Raw genomic sequence first — 27,764 nt, forward strand, 5'->3', positions numbered from 1 at the left:
TGGCAAATATGAGGCTGGGAAGAGTGGTGTTTGCCAAACAGGCATGGTATAAACTTCAAATGGAAAATTGACCAAAGCTGGATAATTCCTGATCTTCTAATTCAAGCTAGAAATTATTAAGTGAACCTCAATGGCTGAGAAATCCCCTGACATGCTTGTAAAATGGAGGTCTGCACTGGAACCACAGAATTAATGATTGATCCTGGGAAGACCGAGGACAACAGGGGGAGCCAAGCAATCTGGCTTGACTTCAGGGAAGAAAGAAAAATAAAAAATAGATATGAGAATGAAAACACACATTTCCCCAGATCACTGCTTACCAACTTTCCAATTCCACCTGCAAACGTGACCCCGAATCATGTCACCTGCAGCCTGCCAGCTCTAATTAACTTCTGATTTTCCACTGACCACAGGGTGGTGCTGTAGGTGCACACCGCCCTTATGCAGGAAAGGCTAGTTCCCCCAAATCAGTGGGGATTCTGCTACGAAGGAGGCAAATCTGGAAGACTATTTGTAGGCTACTGGCCATGAGAAAAAGCCTTCACCTCTCGATTTTTAAACAACCAGCTTGAAGCTGTACATTTTACTATTAATACAGATGTGAACCTGCCAAAATCCCATGCCTCAAATCACATTTCCTCTAAAACCAGTTATTGCCAGAATGTAAACTTTAACATGTCCCATCTGTGAAGGAGACACTGCCTCTGCTGAAGGAGAGGGACAAGCACTAGACCTGCCTGTTTGGTTACTAACTCTTATGGGATGTTTCTTGGATAACAGCTTAGCAAACGCTGCTTGGGGTCCTTCTAACGTGGAAGTTTGGCTTTGGGTCATGCAGTGACAGGTAAAACGTGGCCTTCCTCAGACTCTTCTATCATGGCAGTGAACTGGGGACTGGCCCAGCAGAGCAGAGCTGCCCTTGCACACCCACTGCGAACCTTCCCCAGGAAGCAATGGGTGCATCCACACTGGAGTTTAGTGTGGATTAGGGAATGAAATTGAATTCATAAGCATCTCTCTACTTGCTGTGCCCTTGTTAACATCATGGAACAACCTTTCAGTGGGAAAAACAGATTTCTTTAGGATGAAACTAAACTGGCACATGCTGTCCAAGCATGCTCAACTCACTCCAACCACTGTGCTCAGTCTGTCAGCGCAGACAAAAGCTATTTGAAGTAAAAATACCCAACACATCTCAGGTGTGAATGCTGGGTGCTAAGCACCACCAAGTCCACTCTGTGCCTTTACTCCTACCACTCTGCCTTGTTATGAGAGAGGAAAGCAATGACTGCAGAGATTCCCAGCACTGCAGGGCCTGTGCTGTGAAAGCCTGAGGAACAGAAACAGCGTGGGATTTGCCTTTTCAAGTACAATTTCCAAGTACAGCAGAAATTTGTATTTTACCTCCTGAAAAATGAGATTTGTCACAAATGATTCTGCAACTGTGCAGGGAAGGAGCATTGCAAGCAGGGAATAACATAAGGAGAAGATGAGCTGTTCCTCTGCAATGTCTTTGAAGAAGCAACATAAGGCCCTCAGCTGAGAAGACAAAGCCATGGAGAAATTCCTCTCTCCAGCTTCTGTAAAAAGTAATAAACACATGGTCCAGTGCCAGCCTGCAGTCCTGTCCTGGGCAATGCTACCTGTCCCTGCAGGAGCAGTTTTGCCTGAGGAGCATTTACACCTTGGATTGCAACTGTACCTGCCACCTTGGAGTTGTACGCAACTCCCACACCGCAGATGTTGTTGTTGGCAGCAGCAGACACCTCTCCCGCACATCTTGTCCCGTGGCTGCAGAGGAGAAAACATAGACACCATGTGAGCCCAGCTAATTCGGTGGTCAACTGCATGTGCTGAATGAAGATGCATCACCCTGGTCCTGGTTTTGCCTCATTGTAGGCAGATCCCAGAGCTTCAGAGGAAAACCCTTCCATGGCAAACTGCCGAGCGCTGTACTAGGATCCTTGGATGAGCTCATTCCTTCCTGAAGCACAAATAATCAATTTCCCCTCTGCAGTACGGATGATGCTCGCTCGGAGGTTAACATGCATACTTATGCTTCATTTAGTCCTGAAGTTATTCAGCCCTTTTCTTTTTAACTCTGGGTGTCAAATTCTGTCTTGTTACCAACTATTAGGCAGCAGAAACAGCCCCTTGAAAGAACAGTGCAGAAATAAGATCAATATTAAGTCCTGTATTTTCGTGACTAGGCAGCATGACACACACTATTTTGAGCCCCAAAGAACTAGGTACAATTGCCTTTTTGCTCTTCAAACATGTATCAGGAGTAAATCCTTGCCCACAACAAAATGCTATGCAAAGAGGTGGTGCAAGATCAAGCTGGAGCAGCAGAAAAGAGCCGCAGGGGTCACTGCATTCCTCGGCACCAGCACTGTGGCCTGGCTGGCCAGGCCCAAGGGCACCTGTACCCTCCTCTTCCAGCCCCTAATTCCCAGGAGAGCCAAAGGCAGAAAAGGGGCTGCAGCTGTCAACTCGCAGACCTCCTGCTTTCAGCTCAAATGGGAAATGTCTCTGACACCGAGGTCCAGGTTCAGGCTGACACGTGGCGTTTCGAGAACACTTGGTGTCTCTGAAGTGCTTTACAGCTCTTAACAGCTGGTTAAGAAGCTGCTGGTGGCTTTGAGGCAGGCTTGCAGGAAGGCACATTGCATTTTTCTTTCTCCTAATTCATCACAAAAATTAAACAACACAGAAGTTAAATAAAGGCAACATAATATAGTTTTAAAAAACAGCGCAGCAGCAGAGCAACTAGCAAAATCTATGCTGATGACAGTTTTTTTAAGATGTTCCATCAATATGAATCCTTCCTAGCACTCACATCCATCCCCTCTGTGCATTACAGCTGGCACTGCTCCTACAGCATGCTAAGGATTCATGCAATTAGCTGTGCTGTGTTGTAAAGGCTATACAGAATCCCAGACGAACCATCACTGGAGGCAGCAGGATTGTTTTCTTTTAATCAGCTTTTTTCTCCCTCTCTCCCTTTAAGCACCTCTGGCAGAGGTGAGTGTAAAATTAATAAAGGGGTGAGAAGCGTCACATCCTTTTCACTGCTGCACTTGGAAGAGCGTGTTTTTCAAGGTAGCTCCAAGAAAAAAAAAAAAGGCTGGTCTCAAATGGACACAGTGTTGTGATCACGATCTCACGCAAGTTCCTTTTACAAAGGGGGGAGAGAGGTGAGTGATACAGACTTCTTATTCAGCTGCTGGAGAAATTTCTTTCAACATTCAAGCAGGTTTTCCCTCATGCCCTTGTTCAAGGAACTGTGAAAAAAAATATACGGTTGCTAGGCATTCGTTATCTAGTCACCTGTGGGCTAGCTCGAAGCCACAAAGCAGAGTAAATGGCTTTGTTAAAAAATTGGCTTAACTGAGGCTGGGGCACAAAAAAAAATAATAATAAAAAAAATTAAATAAAAATGGTGATGCTGTCAGGTGAAGTCTGTATCACAGAAGGAAAAACCGTATTAGGACTGCCAGAAGGTCCTCTTCCCTACTTCTGCTCTCCAGCGGTCCGCATGATGGAGCCTGTGAGCAGACCTGTTCCAGCAGCTCAGGGTTTAGACACCATGCTGCTGGCTGGAGGGAAAAAAAATCACATGCGAGTTACTGCAAATGCATTTAGTTGAATTATTAATGGAAAATAACAGACTTTTCAAATCTAGCCCTTTCTGCTGTTCATGTATCATTGATAAACCCATTGTGGTTTCTGTGAAGTGACCTGTGTCATGGGCCCAACTCACAGCTTCTCTCTCCAATGGTCACCTCATCACCAAATTTCAATCTTTAAAACCTGGTGATAAAAATAATTAAGTCGCCCGATATTGTGGCCTCTGAGCCTTTGAGTGTTTGCACATGGGGAAGCACAGCAGGAAGGGGGGCACTGCTTTGGGAACATGCCACTCCACCTGTATCCAAACACGCAAAGAAACAGAAGTAGTGCTGCGGCTCTCCATTACTCGTGTGGTAACGCTGCAGGTAGAAAGAGCTGTTATATCCCTTTATATGAATTCTCAATTATTGCGTGGTTTCCAGTGTATCGATTGAAAAACAGAGGAGGAGGGGAGCAGGTGTTTTTATACTTTTAATGAGCGCTGTCTGGAAGCCAAGGGGAGACTCAGTGGGATTTTGTTTGAATCCATAATAGATAAAGGCCTTCTTTTTTCTTTAACATCTGAAGAAAACAGATTTCCAAGATAGAAAATAATTTTATGCCCAGCAAACTCTGATCTGGGTGAGAGAATATATTGAATACAGAGGCTACAGGAGTGAAAATAATTATTTGTTATTTATGTCCCAGCAGAAATTCCTAATCTCAGAGCTTTGAGATGGGGAGCCCCGTGCAGGCTCGCAATGAGGAGTCAGAGGGCCATACAGCAAGGCTGAGCTATCCCTGATGTGCACAGGTACCTCTGCACAGCACAACGTGGTCCCTGCCGAGCTCCTGAATGTTATGCAGGAGGTGGTGGTAGAAGCACAGCTGCTTCCCAAAGTGGGCACCAGAAAACCACTCTGAGTGCTGGGGGGCTGCCTCTGCTTTTGGGAACTGGGCTTGGTTCAGGTTCCTTCACTGCCCTCACTGCTTCTTGGGCTCCAACACGGCCCTGCCTTGTGTTGCACCCAGCATTTCCCATCCCAAAATGTCATTCTCTTTGTGGGCTTGGTCCCCAAGCTGTGCTCTGAACACAGTCAAGCAGAAAGTCTGGGGAGCATGGGAATAAATACCCTTGCTGCCCAGCCATCTGCGCACCTCTGCTGGGAACAGCAGCCAAACTGCCTGCCTGCAGCTCCCTGCCTGAAGCACCAAATTGTCCCCTTCCAAAACCCACCCTGCTTGATTTCACAGGCCAGTGGCTCCTAGATATAGAGGCCAGAGTGCTTCCAGCAGCCTTAAAAAGCACCAACTGGAAACGGAATCTGTACTTAGGAGCAGAGCAGCTGTGATTAATGAAATACTCGATGCAAAAACCTCTCCCTTTTTTCTTAAAGTCTAATGATACTTGGCACATGCAGCTGGCAGCTTACAAAAGCCCCTTGGTTCATCTTTTTTAAAAACAGTCTTCTGCTTCTTGTTCCACAAATCACTTGAATTGCTTACACAGAAACATGTTCTTTATGGAAAAAGGAATACCACGCTATCCTATTTTGAGTGTGATCCTCCTGCATGCATAAAATTCAATGGGAGATATGTAACTTACTGCAAACTGAGCAAAATGGAGCCTTTATTGGCTTCTTTGAATGGCAGTCCTGTATAACTACTGTATATCCAGATGCACCTGTGCAGTTACACATATGACACAGTCAGACCATCACAGGCAGATGGTTGTAACCTCCCAGTAATAACAATTCAGGAGTCACAAGTCATGACAATAGCTTATAGATGGGCACATCAGTTTAACTGACAATACAGCATAGGAATCTGCGGAGAAAAACAGCCACAACTACTCCTGAACAACTGGACACAGTGTGTTGGTTCTTGTCTTAGTCTGGGCAAAAGGTGACATCTCACTTCTTGAAGACTTCCTGAATTGTGCAGGCAAGGAATGGACTTGATATTGAAATAGTTTCAGCTCCCTGTCTGCTCAAGAAAAGAAACAGAAAGAGATATTGCAGTTCTGAAAACCTGCATCACGCTGTTCTCAATAATTATAGATTGAGTCACAGGCAACTGTGCTGCTTACTCTTGGTTCTTCACTCGAGTGCCTGAGGTTAGGCAGAGGAATCTGGGGTGAGAGATCATAAGCCTTGTCGTTTCCAGGATACTCCAGGCCTGTTTAAGAGACTTTAGGAGGTAACTCTGTCTGCAGTGCCACCTTGCCGAACATGTGAGGACCGCAAACTGCGCCCTGCTATAAAATATTTGATTGCAGCACAACTGGTGTTAATGGTGCTTGGCAGAACACACTTAGTTTTATGAAGTTCCACACTGAAAATGACACAATCTACCATTACCCACTAAAGCTAAATTTAATTTTCCTCTGTACTGCTCCAGAGCTAAGTGATATCTTTCTCCTACAAAGATCCTTTGCATAAATAAAGCAAGAAAGCTAGCAGACCTTCACAAATTAGAGCCCTAGTCTTTCTCTGGCTTTCCATTCACTAATTGGATTCATGCTAGTTTAAAATTGTCAGATGTCCTTTCCTAAAATGAAGGAGAAATATCACTGGCATCTTGCTTTTGCTGAAAAATGGCAGGACTATAAACGAGGACATCACAGCTCCTAAATCTGTTTGATCCATTCCAGGAAGCCTGTGTCTGAGGTGGAAGCACAGCTGCTCCACATCTTTGTTGTGAGACCCTGACTGACGTAAAATTGATTTCTTTAGAAACAGAAACAAACAACAACAAAACAATCTACATCCAAAACTCAAGAGGCCATTCATGCAGCCACACTAAGTTAGAGATGAAAACAAGTTCAAATAGCTCCAATGTATTTCTACAAACACTATGAGCCCTGAAAATCTTAAAATACTCCAGCTTCTCAGAGCTGCTGCTATATAAATGCTGAAGGCATCAATTATACTCAAATCTAGACAACATTTGGAAATTTCCTTGAAAATAGCCAGAAACAAGTTTTGCAAATTGAAGCCAGAACCTGTCCGACACCCTGGTGAGTATCCTGAAGAGCCAGAGATGCTGGAAGATGAGATCGCCAGGTACTAAACGCACCTTATAGGTGCGCCTTGGACTCTGCACCCTTGACTATGTTAACATCTTGCTAGGAGCAGTTTGCCTGGCAGAAAGGGCATTGTATGGTATGGATACAGAAGCCAGGGATTTTATTTTATTTTATTTTATTTTATTTTATTTTATTTTATTTTATTTTATTTTATTTTATTTTATTTTATTTTAAGAACTGTCAACATGTTTCTATTCTATTTTAATCAAAAATGTGTTTGGGGAAACCAAACAGTTATGTTTCCTAAAATCTGGAGCCTTTTCTTTTGGGCCATTCGCATTTATACCATACCTTTAAGGACCAGACAATCACGGGTTAGAAAGTGGTTAGGTTCAGAACATACTGATGGAAAAGTGGGACTTGGATAATCACGCTGTGATAGGGAGAAACACCACAACAAACACAGTTGCACTGTTGATTCCAGGCTTAAAACCCAACAGAACAGGTTCCCAGTCAGTGGTGCATGGACTTTAATTCCTCCAGCCATCTGAAATATCTCAGAATCAAACTCTGAAATGCTATCCGCATACACTGTCCTTAAATCATGGTGAAAGGATAGATGATTCAGAACTTCTGTAAAATGTAATTTTTTTTTTCCAAGCTGGTTATTTTACACCATGCTGCTCTTCAGCACTCTTAGTTTACAATCAAGTGAAAAAGCTGCTCCGTCCCCCAGAGTCTTTTCCTGTCTGACTCCAGCTGCACAAAATTCCTCCTTGCAGCTTATTATCTTTAAAATTAAATAGTGGTCATACTATATCAGGTGCAATAGATGGGAAACCCATCAAGACTGCATTAAACTTACAGAGCTGGGTTATCATAAAGTCATAGACTAGCTGGCAGAAAACTGTATGTGTCTGTCACCCGTACAGACAATGTAAATATATACTCTTCTGAAGCATCAGCTTCATCTAAAAACACAATAAACCATTTATAAACTGCTTATGAACCACTGTTCAGCATTATCTAAAAAATGAAGTTAGAAGTAGCCTCTCATTTTTAAGCTGTAATGAGATTGAAGCTTCTGTTTTGGCAACCACAGAATTTAGAAGAAAACAGACATTCCACAAATATCAGCAAATACTTATCATTTCCTCTGCCAACTGCAGTGAATGGCAGGTCAATTGGAAGCCATTTACCTGTTAAACCAGTCATCTGTGTAGCGGGGGTAAGGGTAGGGATCATTACTGCTGAAGTCGTAGCTGGCTTGGGCATTCTGCAAAACACAAAGACATTCAGTGAGTTAGCAGAAAAGCAGATGTGCAGGGCAAAGTGGGACAGGTTGTAGAGGCTGGGAGTCATCAGTAATCTTTGTCATCTTCATTCTCTGAGATGCATTTTGGATGCTGGTCCCTGTAGTGCTGCACATTTCTCATACCAGAATGCCTGGGGAAAGATGCTCTTTGGGGTGCAAAACCTCCATTAGTATTGCCCTACCAGGGTGGCTTAGTGTGATGTGCTGTGAGTGCTCAGGCTACTTCTGACACACTGCAGGCCACAGCTCTTCTGGTCTGCTCCCTTAGCACTGGGGATCCTAAATAGCTATTTTCCAAAGACAGATTCCAAACTGAAAACCTCACACCATAAGTAGTGATGTCCAACTGACAGTAATACCTTAGTCAATATATCCACAGAAAACTTTGTTAGGTGGTTTGTATTTTATTTTTCCTCCCCTTGAACAGAAAATGTCATCCTTTCTCTGATCCCATACAAGATTCAGCAAGAGCCCTGCATAGTTACATCTCAGCACCAGCTCAAACACGGGACACAATTTCCAAAAGTACTTTATCTACCGGGATCTTAAGTACAGCTTCAGGTTAATTTGACTACCTCACCAATATCTACATCCATATTTAAGTGTTGGGTTACTCAGTGTGGCAGGAAAAACATTAAATCCTATTTTTCAAATGGCAGTGGAAATTACCAGACACTTGGGATCTTCCTTCCTATAATTATCTTTTAAAAATTAATTTGCATTACTAAGACAAACAGTTTTGTACAATCATTTCAATGTCTCAATTTCTCAGAATTCAAGCATGAAAACTATATTCATGGTCAGCACATACATCTGAGAATCCCATTTATGTATTTTCTTGATCCTTCAGTTGCTTGAATAGCTTCACAAATGCGGCTTGCAGGCCCTTCTGAAAGTGCCATCCCATGCCTCTCCTTTCCATATAATCTAAACCATTCATGATTTTGCCCCATCAGCAGCATAAAGGACACTCAGCAACTTTTTGATGCTATATTTGAGAACCAAGTGGAAAGTTTCAGAAAGTCAAGTGCCATCTTCTTTCTTCTCTCTCAATGAAAACACATAAATAAAGGGTGACTGGAAATTAAGCTTTTAAAAATATTTAGAAGCTTCCTCTCAAGTGTGTGATCACACAGTTTATATTTTAATAAACACCATAGTCAAGGAACAGAATTATGTTAATTCTTAATTAATGTGTACGTACATTCTTTGTAAGATTTGGCTGAGCATGCTATTGAAGATAATTTGAGACTCGTGTATGAATAGCTTTGTTCCCAAAAACATTCCCCTTCAGCAAATTATCAGTTTCAGGGGTACAGGAATAGGCAGTCCGTTGGTAGCACCAAAGTCTTGGGATTTTAGATTCAATAAACCCAGCTCCCAAAAACTCTTCTGCCAGAACAAAACAGAGACAACGCTGTCCTTGTTCCTTGGAGGGTATAACTAAGTATCCAGTCACTGCACAATGTTTTTTTGGGTCATTTTTTTTTGCAGATTTTTTGGGGTCATTTTTTTGCAGAATGTCAATCACGCGGTTTGATGCTGTTCTCCTGCTCAGATATAGCTGAATCCCCTTGTGAGTATCTTTACTGATCTCTCAGTATCTCTAAACTAGGGCCCTGATTTTCAGCCTGTAGCTGAAATTATTAGAAGGCATCTTAAGGCACAGATTCTTAGTGGTTTTGAGTCTCTGTGCTCAGGTGTATGTTTAATTTACCTCTTTTAATTAGCTCAATTCCTTATACTGCAATTGAAAGGCATGGATTTGTATGAGTGAAGAGTAAACAGAATATGACTTTTCAGCCAGGGAAAGGGGAATTTGACAGAGATCTATAAATCATGGATAGCACAGAGAAGGTGGACAGGGAGTTATTGAGTACTCCTCATAATGTGAGAACTAGCGGGAATCCACAGAAATTACCAGAGGGAAGATTTAGAAGCAGCAGAAAACAGCAAGAAGTACTTTTCCACAGAACATGTAATGAGTTACAAAATTCATTGGCCCCCAGCAACACAGAGGTCAAAACCCTGGGGAAAAAAGAAGAAAAAAAAAAAAGAAGAAAAAAAAAATAAAGAGAAAAAAATAAAGAGCTTAAGACAAATTAATGGAAGATAAATCTGGAAAGGGTATTATCTGCTGTGCTTTTTCCATTTCCAACAGTCCCCAAAACAACAGATGCTGGAAGCCAGGAGGCCACAACCTGGAATGACACAGCCTCTGATCTGGTGACCGAGCTGCTCCCCCAGCAGCCCCTCTTGGCTGTTGTTGGTCCTTGGCTAAATGGCTCTGGGCCTCTCGCATTGCCCCTGTACGTGCCATGTCCTGTTGTACAGCAGTGCTGTGCTCTCCGGTGTCACAGAAACTAAGGTACTGCAGCTGGTGCTAACCGTGAGCATGAAGGGAATGTCACCAGCAGCAGCTCACCTGGCTGGAAGCAGTCTAAAGCTTTTAGGGGTCACTGTGGCAACCAGAACCAAGTCACTTCACCTTTCTGTTCCTTTTTCCCGGCTTTCAAAGCACTCCCAGGTACTTGTGTTAAGTGTAACCTGTATTCCTGTAACTACAGCTCATAATAAAACACGGTGCTGGGGGCACAGCTTACACTGGGGTGCAGTAAATATTGCTATAGTGACAGACAGCAGAGAAAGGCATCTGACCTTGTGCTAAAGAACAGTGCTTGCTAATCAGATGCTGCAGCCCAAGACAGGCAGAAGCAAGGTAAGAAGTAATAGATAACTTGGGCTGACTACTTCCCCTTTGTGTAGTTGCAAAAGGCTGTTTCTGCCATAGTGGGAATTTCAGGAGTAACACCAGCTCTTTTGTGGGGTATGACAAGTCACACAGGAGACAGGGGATGTGCCGCAAGTGGTGGCCTGTGTGACAATGGCCTTGTGGCACAAACGTCCCCTGCCAAAGCAACAGAAGGGGTTTGCAATCTGCAGTGTCCAGGGGAGCTGTGACAAGGATTTGTGCAAGGACCAAGGTTTCATCCAACACCTGGCAGTAAAAAGAAATGAACATCAGTAAAAGGAAATGAGCTTGTCAATGGAAGATCCTGTCCTGTTTTTTATTAACAAGCGCAGTATCTACTCCTAGCAGGACAGGCTGGAAAAATACCTCCAATGGTAAAGTCAAAACAGAAACAATTACTCTTTCGGGGTAATTTAATTAGAAGATAAAACCTACTCTGTCACAGAGTCTAGTCTAGGGTTGGCAACTTTTGGAGAGAAATGAATTTCAATCACAAATTAAATAAACTTTTTATATTACTGCCTTGGACTAGACATGTCCTGGAAACTGTGCAGACTGCAGATAACTGAGCTTAGTTCCAGGGATTTGAGATCTTTTTCGCATGGGTATGATATAACTGGATACTAAATGTAATTCCATCAGTATATTGCCAGCTCCTTATTCTGTTTTCACTCTAGAAGTATTGTATGGACGAGAAATTAAACTCAGTTGTGGGATATTTTCCCTCCCTCATCTGGAAGGAATGTGGTCCTACTCACACAGGCCCTAAGTTCAAAGAAGGGCTGGTGAGGCTGATTTTTCAGGAATACATCAGACACAAAAGCACCCTGTGGAAGCTATCAACCACTCCTGACTCTGGAATTCCCCTGTGCAGAGAATTATGGACTCAAAATCCCTTCTAACTGTGCAGATATATCACTTGTGTCCAGAGTAGTGAGAGGCAAATGGATTCCATGTGTGATTCAGTAGCCTGGAGCTCTGCTCTACGTCCCATGTAGCCACCTGTCAGACTCTGAAAAGGTTGCTTTTGGCAGGCTAAAAACAAACTTGTGCAACACAAATCCTGCAGTTCTTATTCACTTGATTTTAGATCACTGCACTCAGAGGAAAAAATATCCAGTGTAGAAGGAACCATCCACAAAGTGCAAAATTAAGAAGAATCCTTGCAAAGAAAACAACTGCTGACTGCAAGATTTACCTTCATTAGGGTCTTTGAGAAAAGGCAGCAAGTTTCAGCTTCATGAACAAATATTCCGCCCACACTATGAAAGTAGTAGAACTGGTAATGAAACAGCAGTGACAAGTACAAATGGACTGTTTCAAGTTCCTAATTTAAAAGATCAAACCCCTAAGTATCTAAGCGAGAACCCAATTTGTTGCTTTTTTTCCTTCTTCCTCCCCCATCCTCCAGTACAACACTGGATCGAAAAAGGAACTGCCTCAGTCACAGCCAAAGTGTTTCATCTTGTGTTTTGGGAAGTGAATATTAAAATCTGTCATCTGCCATTCTCTTCCAAAGGCTGGAATTCCCAGCAGGCAGCTAGGGCCAGTTCATTGCCAAATCAGAGATGAGGTAGCAACCAAAACCAGTGCAAATGAGGATCTGCAGCAGCACAGTGAAATTAAAACATTTTGCCTTTCAACTCAAGTGATTCAGTTTTATAGTTTTAATGCCAAACCAGCATGACAGCAGGTGTTTCTCTTAGGCTTGAAGTATCTAGTATTTAGTTATCAATATCGATGGCAGTTACTCAGTTGTTTTTTTCTACCATCAATGGAGACAATCAGCTCCAGGGAACAAGTCCATGCTGTCAGTCTTTGGCACGGAAAATAGACTTGGGCATAACGTTAGAATGTGATCAGTCCTATCCCTTGTGTTCAGTCAAAACCAGTTACTTGCTGCGAAGAGAAACTGATGTTTATCTGTCACCAAAATTATATATAAACAATGACTATTATATAATAGAAATGGCTGTTTTGCCAAAGAGAGGTATTATCTTCTGTTTTAAGGCGTATCTCTTCTTTTGCTTTCTAGCTTTCTGCATCTCTATCCCCAATAAGATGCTAACAAATAAAGAACTGGATCAGATAATGAGATTCTTTCAACTGATTACTAAGTAATGCTTCATGTACCATGATACAAATAGATTACTTTTGCCTATGTATAAAATTCTGCTTTCCTTTTAAATAAGCTTTGACTGGCATTTCCAAAGAATTGCCTTTTATTTTTTAACATATATGCAGTACAATCTTATTTGTAAAACATTCATTCTCTAAAATATGACAATAACTGTAAATCAATTGTCCCATGTGTTGCTCAGATCTGTAATAAAATTATATATCTTGAATAATGCAGGAAGCTCATAAATTTTTATATGGCTTTATGAGCCTCTAAAGAGTAATTCACGTAGAATTCCCTTTTTCGCCTTATTCAAGAAATTTGCCTATGGTCACATGAAAGTATGTGAGAGAAACAATTAAAGACAAACGTTCCACTGGTCACAATCTGATTCTATTTATGGCGTTAAAGCACAGGTGAATTTAGCCCAGAGACTGGATCTTTTTGAATGAGAAAAACATTTTTAACGCAGGTGGCATCTGGTCTAACCATTTTCAAGCAACTGCAATTCCTTGGAGATTTAAAGCAGAAAGATACCTTTTGCTCGTTTGAGCTCTTTACTGATGCGAAGAGCGAGCAAACCCCTGGGCTCAGATTACAACATATAACATCTTTGAGAAACTGTACTAAAATAACACTGAACGTCATGTGGTGGAAAAATGAAATTCAGTTTTGTAGACACAAGCCTGAGAAAATGTAATATGCTCACCATGAGGCAAAAGAGGAGGCGATGTGACATTTTGCCTAGGAGGGGTGCTAGAAGGCTTAAAGGTCATTAATGAGAAAGAGTCATGATTGCCAAGTCAGTAGTCATACAGTAAGCATCCCCTCTCTGCCAAGGGAAGCCTGCTGTTCTAGCTCCTGGTTGGTTTTGTTTGTTTGTTTTGCTTGTTTGAAGCAGGAAATAAAAGAAAATCCACAGCTTCCTCAACAGCTCTGCTTCTCCATGAACCAATTTATGTGTCCCATATTACCATCCAGCAAATCCACAGCTGCATTCAAGACCTTGTCAACGCTGACAATACATCCACAAAGTAATAGGTTGTGTTCAAAAATATTAACAATAAAGAGAGAATTCACTGCCTGCGAATGCTGCCAGCCCCTCTCCAGAAGCATAAGCCTTTTACCCAGTTCTTACAGGCACATCTTAGGAGGAGGAATATTCAGCCATACCTTGAATAATGAATAAGACAGTGACACGCTTTCCTGCCATCCTCCTTTTCAAAACAGTCACAGAATAATAAATCAGGGTATCATTTGAAACAGACAGAGCAGAGAAGTATGCTGGGTCCTGAATACTATCCAAGATGCCCATGAACTGTCCTTGCATTCCAGTTTCAGGTATTCATTAGAGGCTCTGCTTGTCCACAAAACGAGCAAGAACATAGCACACCGCAGTGGTGATCTCACAACACAAAGCAAACCTGCTGCAGCCAAGTGGACTGCACCATCCCAAAATACATAATTTAAAATAAAAAGGCATGAAAGATTCCTGGAGCAGAGTTCTTGGACGCCCTTCATTTTATGCGCAGCTAACATCATTCTGTTGTTCCTCATTACTTTGTCTTACACATCTAGACAAGTGTGGCTTTCCCCATAATATTTGCTGCATAATGATGGTGTCTTAAAATGGAGCATTTTTGGAGGAAGCTCTGATTTTGGTGAAATGATGAATGACCCAATTTGTCTTCTCAAGTCATTAGTCTTGCCCATCAGCAGCCTGTTAGCTGCTAAAGAAACCACTTTCTAGCCTCCTGGACCTATTAGGGAGCTGAGAAAGCTTTCTTTAAGTGGACATTTTTGTAGTTACCACTGAAAAAAAAATTCCTACCTCAATTTCCTTAACACTTAAAAATTTGAGATTAAGTCAAAAACTAAACTGGGGAAATTACAGCCAAAGGAGAATAAACTGACTATAAACAAAACGTGACTGCTGCAGGACAAAAAATAAATAAATCACAGAAACTCAGAGAAAAAATAGGTTGGGCAGTTGTGCCTTTTTTTTTTTTTTTTAAGAGTGGAGATTTTTTTTCCTAGCAAAATTTCATAAATGTATCTGGCTTAAAGAAATACTCTTCCTTTTTCTCTCTCCTGCATCTTCCCATGGCATAGTAAATAGCATAAGAAATTGAGACAGCCATAAGTCTTTATTAAAAAGCAAGCAACCAAATGAAGTTGTGCTTATAATAAAGAGGCTACTTCACAATTTACCTCTTGGCATTCTTAGCTCGCTCCATGATTTTCAGGATGGTGTGGAAAAAAATGTAGTGGAAGCTCACTACGAGTTGTTAATTACTTACAGTCCGGGCTCTGAAGGCAAAAGCAAGTTTATGTACCAAAAAAAATGCAACATATTTCTGCTCAGCCAAATTCCTTGATTTTCAGAAGGGATGCATAAAAATCTCTGATATGCAGGGAACATACTGAATATTCACACAGAGACACATTGCAGAATACAATTAATAAAATAAATTAAGACTATTAACTACAGATAATGATCTTCAGGGCAAGTGGCAAATTTAAAGGTTTAATTTTTCAGCTTATGAAATGAACTCCTTGGTTTCTTTAATTGGGGGTAGGATGTGTGTCAATAAAAAACAGGGCATCTGAATAGCTAGATACCTAAAAGCCTTTGGGTTATTTTATCATGTTAACAAATACAAAAAGCAAAATGAATTTTACTGAAAAATACTCTGAATGCACACTCCATCTGGCTTTAGTGTTCTATCTTATTAAAAACCTGGTCCACACTCTCTTTCCAACACACAGATTTTTCCCCCTTCAGACTACTCTTGTTATGTATTAGTGTGACCTACTGAAGTTGAGAGACTAATAGAGGTATAAAGCTAGCAGCAGAAAAATGAGGTTCAGGTCCATTACTCTTAGTTATAATCCTGTAAGAAATAGCTGACAAGTTTGTTGGTACATCAAATACGTGTTGGGTGCTGAGCTGTAGTAAGGTTGTGTTTGCAGAGCTGTGATAGCAGCCAGCACTTACAGCCTCTTTGAGGGATGAACTCGAAGAGAAGGGAAGCTAAATTCTCTTGCTCCTATCAATGGGCTTGATCCAAAGCCTTCCAAAATCTGCCACAGGCTTATCCACCAAATACCATAGGCAGGATTTGGATCACACCCTACATAAAGGCCACTTTCTGAAGCACCACGTAGTGGATATAGTACAGTTTTTTTCCACTGGTGGAAGAAAACCTACAGATCAGAGTTTGCAGTACTCAGGACTAACTCAAACACAGGTCTTTAGCATGACATAAATAGGGTGAAGTGCTTGTCCTGGGAGAGCAAATGCTTCCCTGCTGCTGCACATGCCTAGCAGGCACTGACACCCACATCACCGTCCACACAGAGGCATCACAGAGTCGGTAAAAGCCGATCAATTATCAGCAACGCTTCCAGCAAAGTACAGAAAGACTGGACATATGGTTATAATGGCACTCATAAAACAAAAGTGGCAGGCTCTTGCGGCTGATCACTTTAACCAGTTACACCAATCATGCCGTTACTAAACAGGCAACTCTGGAGAAGATGGAAATCAATGTGGCTTCAATGGTTTGGGGAGCTGGCTACAACAGACAGACCTAGTTGGTGGTGGTTGTGGAGAGGGAGCGAAGGGAAGGACTGGGAAACTACTCCGGTTATAACAAAAAAACTAGAAGTAAGCACAGACAAGACACACAAGTGTCTGTTTTTTGTTTGTTTGTTTGTTTTCTTGTTCTAAAAGGTTTTTCAGCTGACAGAAGAACCAACTCTTAACAAGGACTCACGCAGTGTTTCACCTTAATTGCATGGATATGGAGGATGACAAATGGACACAAGAAAGGCATTGTAGGTGAATCAAAAGGAGGTAAAAAGTTTGGAGAAGAGACTTAGAAAATGTAATGCAAGCCATTATCTCCATGTCTTTCATCACAGAAAGCAAACAGGTTGACTTACATGCCTTAGAGTTAAACAGTCTGGAGGATCTACTCTTTTTTATTCCAGTTGCATGCTAACCTCATTAGTGTAGATTAAGAGCATCCCAAGGGAGTATTCATGTGACTAATATCCGGCAAGACATGCTGGGTTCTCAGGGATTTTAATGGACTAATTTATATGCTTTTCCATTAATTAAAAATCATTTGCATTGTTTATTCTGTGTGAAAGTCAGTGAAACCAATGGACAGCTAAATCCAAAATTTCAGGGAGAGAAGGTGGGCTCTTCAGGACAGGCATTCTCATGTAACTCTACACATACTATATATACTGTGCAGCCATTTATGCTTTTAAGTACTACATGATTATTCCAGATTGTTCCCTTAAAGATTATTATGCTTGATTACAGCTAATGTTTCCACAGTAATTTATTGGATACATAAATTTAAAAAGTGTCCTAGACATCATTAGCTGTCTGAATGGAAGATTCACAATTACATCAGTCAGACATGCTATCACTGTTGACTAATTTTGCAACTGAGTTAAGTGCCACACTGAATTAAAGTGATTTAGTTTCTTACAATAAGCATTCTAAAACACATGTGCTGGCATTGGAATTACAAAGTCCTTAAACAGAGCAGTCTTTTGTGCTCTCCTTTGTACATACTCAAAGAGACATTTCCAAATGTACATTTCCAAAGATCCTCAAACTCTATAAAAGCTTAAGAGCAAGTGTGACTGAGCTATGCACTAGCATATCCATTTAACTCCCACCAAACAAGCAAGACAACATAGGAAGTAGCAGAAGTTTAATCAAATAGAAGCTCTTGTCCTGTATTAAAAGATGTTAACCCGGGCTGTCATGTTTCTACAGCTTTGGTATCCTTATTTGCTCAGTTGAAGCTAGGAGGCCTATGTCTCTTGCTGTGATCATTAAAACAGCAACGCACAGCAGAACAAATATTGCAAACCTGTTGTTTATGCAATCTGCCAAATTTCTGACTGCTCTAGACTTAATGAAAAAACTACCAGTGACTTCAATGAGGCCAATGTATTGTCAGACATTGTGCGCTGCTATTCTGTTCCCCTGTAAGAGATGTTCATTATGTTTATTGCTTCTGTTGGGAATGCAACAGAAAGGAAGAAAATTATATTTAAATTAAAGCAATCTGAAGTAGGGCAGGTATTTAAAAATATCTTAACCACCTACATAGCTTACGAGAAGATATACTCAGAAGTAAAACATTAATATAGAGAACATAAGGGCATACACAAAAATCAAACAATGCAAAGCAAACAGCTGTGTCAGGATGAAGTATCGGGACATACAAAATTGAACTAATTTCAGATGAACCAAAATAACTTGCAGGCACAGCAAAGGAGAGGTATTTTGTTGCTGCTGTTTTAATTCAGCATGTTTCAGAAGCCAAATGTTTAAAGTGAGGTTGAACTTAACCAAAAAAAAAATTACTGTTATTTTCCCACAGACACTTCTAGTTTATAAAACACTCATCTCTGCTAGCAAAAAAATACTGTTCTAATTGACAATTTCTGGCCAGTTCCAAAAGCAAATTGGTCTGCAGAAAGGGATGTAATATGAAACCAAAACAGAACTATGCCAGGTCCCTCCATGGCTAACAGTGAGGACTGACATCTTTCCTCTACTTTTCTTGTCCAAATAAAAGAAGAAAATAATTCCAGAAAAAAAAAAAAAAAAAAAAGCACAGGAGGGAGGCACAAGCCAATTTCAAAACCACCTGCCAGAACTGATGAAGGAACGTCCTTATCAGTTCTCTTCCACCCCCGTGCATTTCTCATTTCAACAGTCTTAGTTTACTTTCCCTGGATGATGCCTTAAGTGAAAATTAATACCACTGCTTAATGATTAAAGTGATTAGCCACCTTGCACTTTCTCAGTGTGTAGCTGATTAATTAAGTACATTGACTATAGAAAAAAATAAATGCAGTGGACAATGTGTGGTCTTTAGCTTGCAAAGTGAGTATCTTTGGCACCGTGTCACATCGCCTGTACACCAGGCATGCATTTAATTTGACAAATATCCCTTTCAGGTGGCTATAATACAGCAGAAAGCTGGACACTTTTTGCAGCATTCATTGCCTTGAAAATAATCTCAGGCAAATGCAACTACAATGCATTAGTATCTTTCCTACTGTAAGGGCATCGTACCTTGAGGAGATTTTACAGCCAGTTCAGAGCAGCGGCCTGGAGAGGCCCATGTCAGTGGAGCAAGGCCAACTCCAGTGGTATAGCAGGTGCTAAGCAGTGAATCCCAGAACTTTCCAAGTATTTGGGGTCCAAATCTCCTATACTGGGCTTTAGCAAAGTCATAAGGCCATTAGCGTAAAATCTTTTGGATTGAGAAATCCTGTTTTCAGCTACAAGCATGGCTCTGTGCACAACACAAGTTGACTACTGCTAGAGCAGTTGTGCTTCCTTCACAAGTTGCAGCCTCCTCTGCAGCAAAAGCCTCTGTCTATGTCCTCTGGCCACATGAAATGGTCTAGAGGAGAAAGAGTCTTTAAATTCTTTTGACTCTTCCATCTTTTTAATTGAGTTGAAAGCTAGAAGGCTTTGATAACATCTGTGATTACAAAACATTTTTCTCTCTCGTGAAGTAAGAACACACCGGTGTCTCCTCTACATAGCAGTGTCTCCCTCCTCTTCTCACTGACCGTGTTAAGTGGCTATCAGATGGAGAAGAGGAACTGTACAGTCATCTTACTTAGCCTGCAGCACACGAGCTCCACTGTCACACGCACCTGCAAAACCAGCTACTGTTGGGAGCAGGGGAGGAGGAAAGGACTGTTTGAGGGACCTCATTATGTTTTCCAAGATGTGAAACATTCTCTGTATGTGGTAACCCAGGCCAGCCTTCCAAGTACATAGAGAACCTCATTTGCCTGGCTGATCTCATCAGAGGAGGCATCCTCTCTTTTTCAGCCTTCCATATGTTCAGAGAAAAAAAAAAACAGATTGCACGGAACAGAGAGATGAGCCCAGACACTGATCCTGCACAGAATAACAGAAAAAATTGCCAAGTCTGACACAAAGAACTTCATTCTCTTCCCAGTAACTTCTAATTTATGCCAGTGAGACATCATTGTCTTGCGTTTCTTTAATGATCATCTTCCAAACACTAAAGCCAGCCGCCTAGCCACTAGAAGCCATGCGAGAAACACAGACAGAAGGCCACCAGTTTTTGTTGCTGAGGCATCAGTCAGCCTGGCATTTCAACACCTGACCCATCCTTCCAGCCTGGCAAGAGAGAGGTTCCATTTTCTCTGCCTAACAATTTCTTGAAATTTCTGCCACAATCGACTTCAACAGCACCCATCAGGCTGTGCTCGCTGCATTTTCAAAGCATTAGTAGAAGGATGTGATATGAATTTATTCCAGATTTTGGTGGCTACTTTTTAATTGCTACACTAGTGTTTATTTTAGAAAACCTATTAGCAAAAAACCCAATCCCAAAGCAACATAAGAAAAAAAAATAAAGAAACCAAACCATCTAAAATCCAATTAGTGATGCACTGAACCATCTGAAACAGCTTGTTCTTTATTTTTTGATACTGTAAATGTTATTTCGACATTGCAATTAAAAATAGGTACCAGCAATAATGGCCAGCATGCAGAATTTGCCCATAAAATACCTTCGATGTATTAGCAGTAAAGCTTTATTGGCATTAAGTGCATAGCGTATGTGCTCAATAACCCTTTGAAATGTACTAGGAAATGGCAGTGAAACTGTCTCAGGCTCTTTTGAAGATCTTGCTGTAGGAATCAGATCTCATAACGCTGACTGAAATCACTCACTGATGCCAGGCAGGGAGTAACGGGACTCTGCTATGGTTTGGCTTTAAGTTCCCTGGGGATCCCCTGGGCTGACAATAACAACAGTGTGGAGCCTGGGAGCTTTTCAAGGTCTTCAGAGGGTTTCCAACAAATTTCTGTCTTAGAAGGGCAATGTTTTTCTTGCCATAGGTGAACTCTATTTGACTTGGGCATTACATCAGCTGGGATTTCAGTGGGGCAGATCATCAGGGTCAGAGGAGCATGGGTCAATAGCTGTCAACAGAGCTTTGTCAGCTTACAAAAACCCACAATTAGGCCCAGGGATTTTAGTGGAGATGCTGACGACTTACCCTGGCAAATCACTGAGATCAGGCTCACAGCCTCCAGAACAATTTGTGTGCCCTTTTGGTAGCATGCAGGGAGGGCTAAGGCACACACAGAGATTCATGTTAATGAGGGAAACACAGACTTTCTAAAAGAATGAAGATCCTCTATGCTACTGCTATGCTTCACTGCACATATTGCAGTGTATACTTTACTGCCTGTACTATTTCTTTCTTCTTTTGTGGTTGTAAAAATTATTCAATGATGCTTCTGTTCCTCTAGCAAACAATGGAAATTGCAGGTCATAACAGAAGTAGAACATTTCCCTGCTTCACTGCTTCTATGATAAGATAATTATCCCAAAAATATGCTTCTGTGTGTCTCCCAGCAGGGCAGGAGGAGCTGTTATCATATTACCTGGTGACAAGTAACCAAAAGTTGCGAGGGAGACTGTTTTGTCTTTGGAGCTGTAATCAAGTGGAGAGAGAAGACAGGTAAGTCCACCAGGTCTTCCCATTTCAATACAAAATGTGTTAGATGACAGAAAACATCATTTAACCCCAGGGTAACTCCAGAAAGTCTTCTCTCATTCCTTGCACGAGGCCTGTTTTGCTCAGGAAATCCCTTCCTGTGTGCAGATTGAGTGACAGCTGGTAAGGACCTTGGTAGATGGAACATAAGGTGTGCCAGAAAGACACATGTTAAAAAGAAAAGACAGAAAGTTATGGGAGGGACAGCAATGAAAACATTGCTGGGATGACTGCACGTTTTTACACATTTTACAACTCTATAATTCCACGGATTTCATTTTTTTTTTCTTATCTGAATATCCTATATTACTACATACCACTATCACTAAGAACTACTACATGATTCACATTTTACAAGTAGCAATACTTTCTTTTTACAAAAAGTTTTCTATTCACATAGTCACCTCCACTTTCCCACAGCAAATGTTTGCTATGTTCTCTCCCTCCCCTGTTTTTTTTTTTTTTTTTTTTTTTTTTTTTAACCAAGCTTTTAGCTTCAGGCAGAGTTCAGACACTGAAACCACCAATTTTTTAACTCCTGGCTTGAGTGTCTTGGTGGGATTCTGATTTTCTTCACTGCTGCTAATCAGGGATGCATCCACGTGCCTGAGATGATCAGCTCCCTGCTGCTCCAAGTGGGATAATGCAGCTACACTGACCTTCACCAGCAGACACGGGGCCAAGTATAAGAGTTCCAGAATACAAACTGATGTGAGGGAGAGATCAGCTTATATTTATGTTCGTGGCAAAAATCGCCATTTGCTCCCTTAGGTTTTGCTTTAAAACAATGTACTTAAGCTTGTCATCTACACCCCAGCAACTGCTGTTCTCCTCTTTTATTAGAGGCATCCAATATGCAGCCCTTGTTACTTCACTTTTCTTTCTCACTCAGATGCTGTATCTTAGAGAAGCCAGTCCTGAAAATTGCTGGCTTCATATGCACAGTCTGAGTTGAAAGAAAAGCATGGAGTACATTAGGCTTCAGCTTTTTAATTATCAGTTCATAATGAAGGGTTCTCTTTGTGGGAAAAAATAATTTCCTGAAGGCTGAACCTCTGCAGGGTTTCCAAGGCTTGGAAGAAAATATCGATCCTTTGACAATGAGTCTCTCTGCATTCACAGTGCAGAACGGAAAATTCCAGCTTTGCAATAACCCCCTAATTCCCAAACAGCAAGTAGCTGTGCTGCAGCATGCTGGAGGGGTGCTGGGAGGGCAGTCCATCCAGACCATGAACAGGCATGCTCCTTTTTAAGTATATAGAATTAAAGAATAATTTAGGTTGGGAAAGACCTCTAACTTCATCTAGTCCAGCCTTTAACCTAGCACTGCCAAGTCCACCATTAAACCACATCACTAAGCTCTACATCTACATCTACGTTTTTTTAAGACCTCCAGGGATGGTGACTAAACCACTTCCCTGGACAGGTTCCAATACTTCCCAACCCTTTCAGTGAAGAAAGTTTTCATAATATCCAACCTAAACTTCCCCTGGTACAAATCAAGGCCATTGCCCCTCGTCTTATCACCTGGTGCACAGAGGAGACAGATCCCTACCTTGCTATAGCCTCTTTTAAGGTAACTGTAGATTGTGATAAGGTCTCTTCTGAGCCTTCTTTTCTCCAGGCTAAACAACCCCAGTTCCCTCAGCCAATCCTCATCAGACTTGTTCTCTAGAAGCTTCACCAGCTTCATTGCCCTTCTTTGGGGCACCTGGATGTCCTGTCATATTTCGTAAATGTTTAAGAAAAAATACAAAATGATTTTTGTCTTTAGAAAGCACTTTCTCTTCCCTGACCCCATTGTGTCTAAGTGCTAACCTCCCATTAAACAGTTCAAGCAGAAAACCAGCAAGTCAAAAACATAAAAGCCAAATTAAACCGAGTAACCAAAGCCAAGTGTCTATATTTGAAAAATGCTAACGTGCTGAAAATACCACATTTGAGAGACTTTCTAATTGTTCCCAATATTCCATGAAGATGAACAGATATTGCCACGGCATGTAGGCATGTACACACCAGAGACACATTAGCTGTAGGCTTTTAATTTCCTAAAAATAAACAGTGCAACTTAAAAGAAAGCTGCCCCAAAGTGCAAATGCCAGCAAATGCCAAACTTGTGGTACGGGAACCATGCGAGGGTGACTGCAATTGTTATGCTGAAGAGAGTTAACAACTCATTCCTAAGAGACCAACTTCATTGCATTTCTTGATCTCAGCTGATCTTTCCTTCAGCTGAATTTAAGTACTTGTCTTTAGTTCATGCCCAAATTACCGCCTACTGGGAAAAAAGGCCCCTGTGGCCTCTGAGACTCAGTAGATGCTATCAGAGCAGGCTCTCTTAGGACTCAGAGGCCTGCATAGCCCTTCAGGGAGAGAAGGAGAGGCAAAGCATGGATGAACCAAGCCCTGCAACCACTGTGCTATGCTTCGGTGAGGGAGGAGAAGGCAGATTTTTGCAGCAGGAGCAGGAACAGCCTTGCCCACCTCTCAGACACAGCCACGGCAGCTGGCTCTGTGTGCGGAGGTGCCAGCAGCTTTACTGATTACCAGGTTTACCTTTTTACTGTTTGCCTTGCCCATAATGTACTAAGTTATTAGTACATTTCCTTGTCATGTCCTCTGGTATATTCAGCTCATATTTCTGTATTTCTGCATTAAAAACATTTGACTTATATCTCCTTTAAGACTGTGATCTTTCAGATGGGGTTTCTGCTGCTCCTCAAAGGATTATTTGCCTCACCAACCACTTGTTCCTCAGTCTTTTCTACCCTGTGTCTGGCTATTGATCTGCCCTGCCCAAACCAGGTCCAGCCATGCAATTTGCATTGGCCTTCTTTTATCCCCCAACAGCCTCATCATTGCTCCACTATGGGATCACCCTTTGCTGGGTCAAAGCCACTCCCCCACAGACTTTTTCAGATTCTCATCTCATCTCAAGACCATTCTCTGCACGGGTCTTTCACCTTTATCATCACAGATTTGTTTTCCCTAATCCCAGCCAGCTTTTTTTCTCTGATTTTCAACCCAATAGTTCTTAGTCTGTGTACAGCTCCACTGCTTTCTGACTTCTAGCATCATGTCTGTGCATTGCCATTACATTCTCTATGTTATTTTCATTAATTTCTAAAATATTCAGCATTGCCACTCTAAGCCAAATACATTTCTGCTAAGCCTGACAAGTATTTATCTGTCAAACAGAAAAATATTCTTAGAAATAAAAGAGAAAAACACCATAATACTAAGAAATCTATTTGTACTTTCTGGGCATGATCCTAGGTTCACTGCTAACAACAAAAATGTTCCCATTTGACATTAGATCAGATACGATAATGCAGCTTTAGCTTGTTTATTTGAAACATGTTTTTTAGGAACAGAATATTCTCTCATGCTTTGTTCATGCCTGCTGCTGTAAAAGCAAGTGAGTGAGTAAAAAGCACACCCTGGCCCTAGATCATAAGCTAAAAACACACATGCAGAGAACAATTCCTGCAAAGACAAAGGCTATTTTTTTAATAACTTCTTTATTAGTATCAATTTATGGAAGCATTCTACTGAGTTATTTCTCTTGGGTGAGGATTTTGCAGTTAGGGCACAGGTTTTAATTGCCTGCTATCAAGTTAGTAAGCCAGTTCATACAGAGTGCACTTCACCTCTGCAGTAAAGCTTTTCCTCAAATTTCTTGTCCGAAGTCAACACCTCCTGTATCTGTATAACCTCCACCAAAGGTGCTTTGATGTTTACTACATGAGTTTTCAGTCTGTGTAGATTTTATTATTTTCCAAATTGCAACAACTAATACATAAAAGAATTGTCTTAGTTTTTCTCATTTTGAGCCGTTCTTCCTGGATGGCTCATGTTTTTATCAAAATTTCCATTTATTTATTTATTTTTAATTTAATTGCAATTAAAAACCAAACCATGCTGTTCAGCTGAGGAAGCCTTGGTTTCTAGTGAGAAAGCCACTGACTGCAGGAAAATAGCAAGACCTAAAGCAGAAACACTGCAAGCCTCTGGGCAAAGAGCCACAGCTTCTTGACCATCACTGCCAGAGAACTGCCTGAAATAACAAGGGCAGCCTACAGTCTGAGGTTGCTGGGAGCCCTTGTAGACACCTGGAGACAGGAGCTAGTGTCAGTGAGGGATTGGGGAGAGCCAGGACGAATTAAGAAAGATAAAAAGCCTCAAGTCTGAAGGTAAGCCTGAGGTAGGTTCGAGCAACAATCAATGGACAAAGTATGTGCTGATAATACACGATCTGTCCTGCGTGTGCTTTGGAGCACTGGACCAAATCACCTGTTATAAAGAAATTAAGCTGTTCCTGGAGGTTTCAAAAGCTAATAAATACTAGAGCCATGGTGAACAATAGCAGCCTTGCCACAGCACACAGCTCTGTGGCCCTCCAAGTGACAGGTGCATTCTGCATCTTAACAGCAGGATTTAGAGCCAATTCCCAGGTTACTCATTTCTGCCCTAAATCCAATACTGCAAACTGCGGCTTATTTAATGTGAGGCAGCACTGTCATTCCTGCACAAAAAACCTTGTCACCTTTTCATTCCTTGCAAAGGCAGTCCCATTTTTATTCTGCTTATTTCGACATGGAATGTATCATCTATAAGATCAGTAGTTCAGATGTATTGTTATTTTACTCATTGTTTAAAATTTTGTAGCAAAGAGGGATCATAACAATAAGAAAATCCACATTTTACAGAAAAGGTCAGCATGTACTTACATAATTAGAGGCAAGATCAGGATGCAGATAATCAATTCCTGCAATAAAATAATGACAGATCACAAACCAAAGGTTAACAGTTTCAAAAAATATTTTCTAATGATCACATAACAAAACAAGAGTCCTTTGTAACCACAGGAAAACAATCAAGGCAAATAACGCAATTGACTGAAGTGCGATTCCAATTTTTATATGTTGACTTAAAAATTGCAACATCATTTCTGATGCAGTCCCAGCTAGGAGTTTTAAATCATTTATGTCAAAATCCAGGTGCCAGTTGAGAAGAGGTGCTCAGTGACAAAATTTATTGGCCTGTTTTGTAAACTAGATCATATTTGTTTAGTAAGACTAGTTTAAATAACAATTTATCTTTATACAAAGTGCTGTTGGCGTCAAAGCATACCAAAACTATGAACGTCAGCAAGCACTGGATCAGTACGGAATATAAAAAAGGAGTAATTTAAACACTGAAAATGATAAACTAAGTAGACAGAAAATTACCTAAACTAGACCTGGGGAGATCACTCAGGCAAACACGTTTGACTATGTGAATGATAGGAAACATGTTGGATTAGACTGTTTTAGCAAATATCTGTTGCAGTCTGAGGTGTTGGCCTCATGAGGTGCAATATCATGATGCTTAAAAATTTAGATTGTGAGCATTCATATAAATGGTTTAAAAAAGCTGACACAAACCAGAAATTCAAAACAAGTCAAATATTCACTAAGCGCTCATGGACTTAACTGATTTGGATCTAGCACTACAAGCACTGAAAAACTCTTTCAGAAGAACTCTCAGGTCCCCTGGATCTCTAAGCAAATCAGAAAAGAAAACAAAAATACCATATCCAAAGCTATCAAGAACACGTACACAAATAGAAACCCTGATATTTTACACAGCATGAATTGAAACAGTGGCTCTGCACTTTGGTGGTATGCTAAAGCCTGTAACAGGGCAGTGGTGTGGAATATGCTCGTGCTACTGCATTAAATCTTTCCAAAGATGGCAAATATACATATCCCCGTAGATGGAATAATAGAAGCAGCAGATCTACACTCAGATGGGATAAACTGACTTATTACATGTCCAGTTAAAATGTACAAAGAAAAGGCTGCTAATCTCATGTTACGTTTTGAACATTACTCTGTCCTGTTTTTCCAACCAACACATTATTACGTGGTCAATTTTATCTGCAAAGGGAATGGCATGTTACTGCGATTGTTCTGATGAAAATATTACCTCCCATTACATAGGGTCCTTAGCATTAGATTTGCAAGAAGGGACCCTTGCACCCGTGGAGGGCCTTCCTGATCCAAATGGGAGATGGGGATGGGCAACAGAAGTCTCAATGAAGAATCATTTTATTGAGGTGCTCCCTTCCATATTTAGTGGAAGAGAATACAAGCCAAAATAGTCAAAATACTCCCTTCTCTAAAAGCTATATCTGATGGGCTAACACCTCTCAATAGCTTTATTTGACATGAATCTTAGTTTGTTGTGATCCCCATTGTAGTCATGCCTTGCCATTCTGAAAGCAAAGTCCTGCCTCTGTGGGGTCAGTAAAAATGTGATTTCTCATTACATCAATATACATATGTGTGAATCTACTTTC

The 27,764-nt window shown here is 41.1% G+C and overlaps 1 protein-coding gene across 1 annotated transcript in view; it reads right to left on the reverse strand.

Annotated features, from left to right (window-relative positions):
• Window positions 1–27,764, reverse strand: part of PCSK2 (proprotein convertase subtilisin/kexin type 2) — a 102,160-nt gene that overhangs the window by 23,773 nt on the left and 50,623 nt on the right. Inside the window, exons 5-7 of the mRNA XM_082756529.1 lie at window positions 26,152–26,189; window positions 7,840–7,916; window positions 1,703–1,791 (exon numbers count right to left, since the gene is read on the reverse strand). Of these exons, the coding sequence (XP_082612655.1) occupies window positions 1,703–1,791; window positions 7,840–7,916; window positions 26,152–26,189 (204 nt within the window). The remainder of the gene's footprint in view (window positions 1–1,702; window positions 1,792–7,839; window positions 7,917–26,151; window positions 26,190–27,764) is intronic.

The sequence above is a fragment of the Aythya marila genome (assembly GCF_965140915.1).
Source record: "Aythya marila genome assembly, chromosome: 3".
Classification (NCBI taxonomy): Eukaryota; Metazoa; Chordata; class Aves; order Anseriformes; family Anatidae; genus Aythya; species Aythya marila.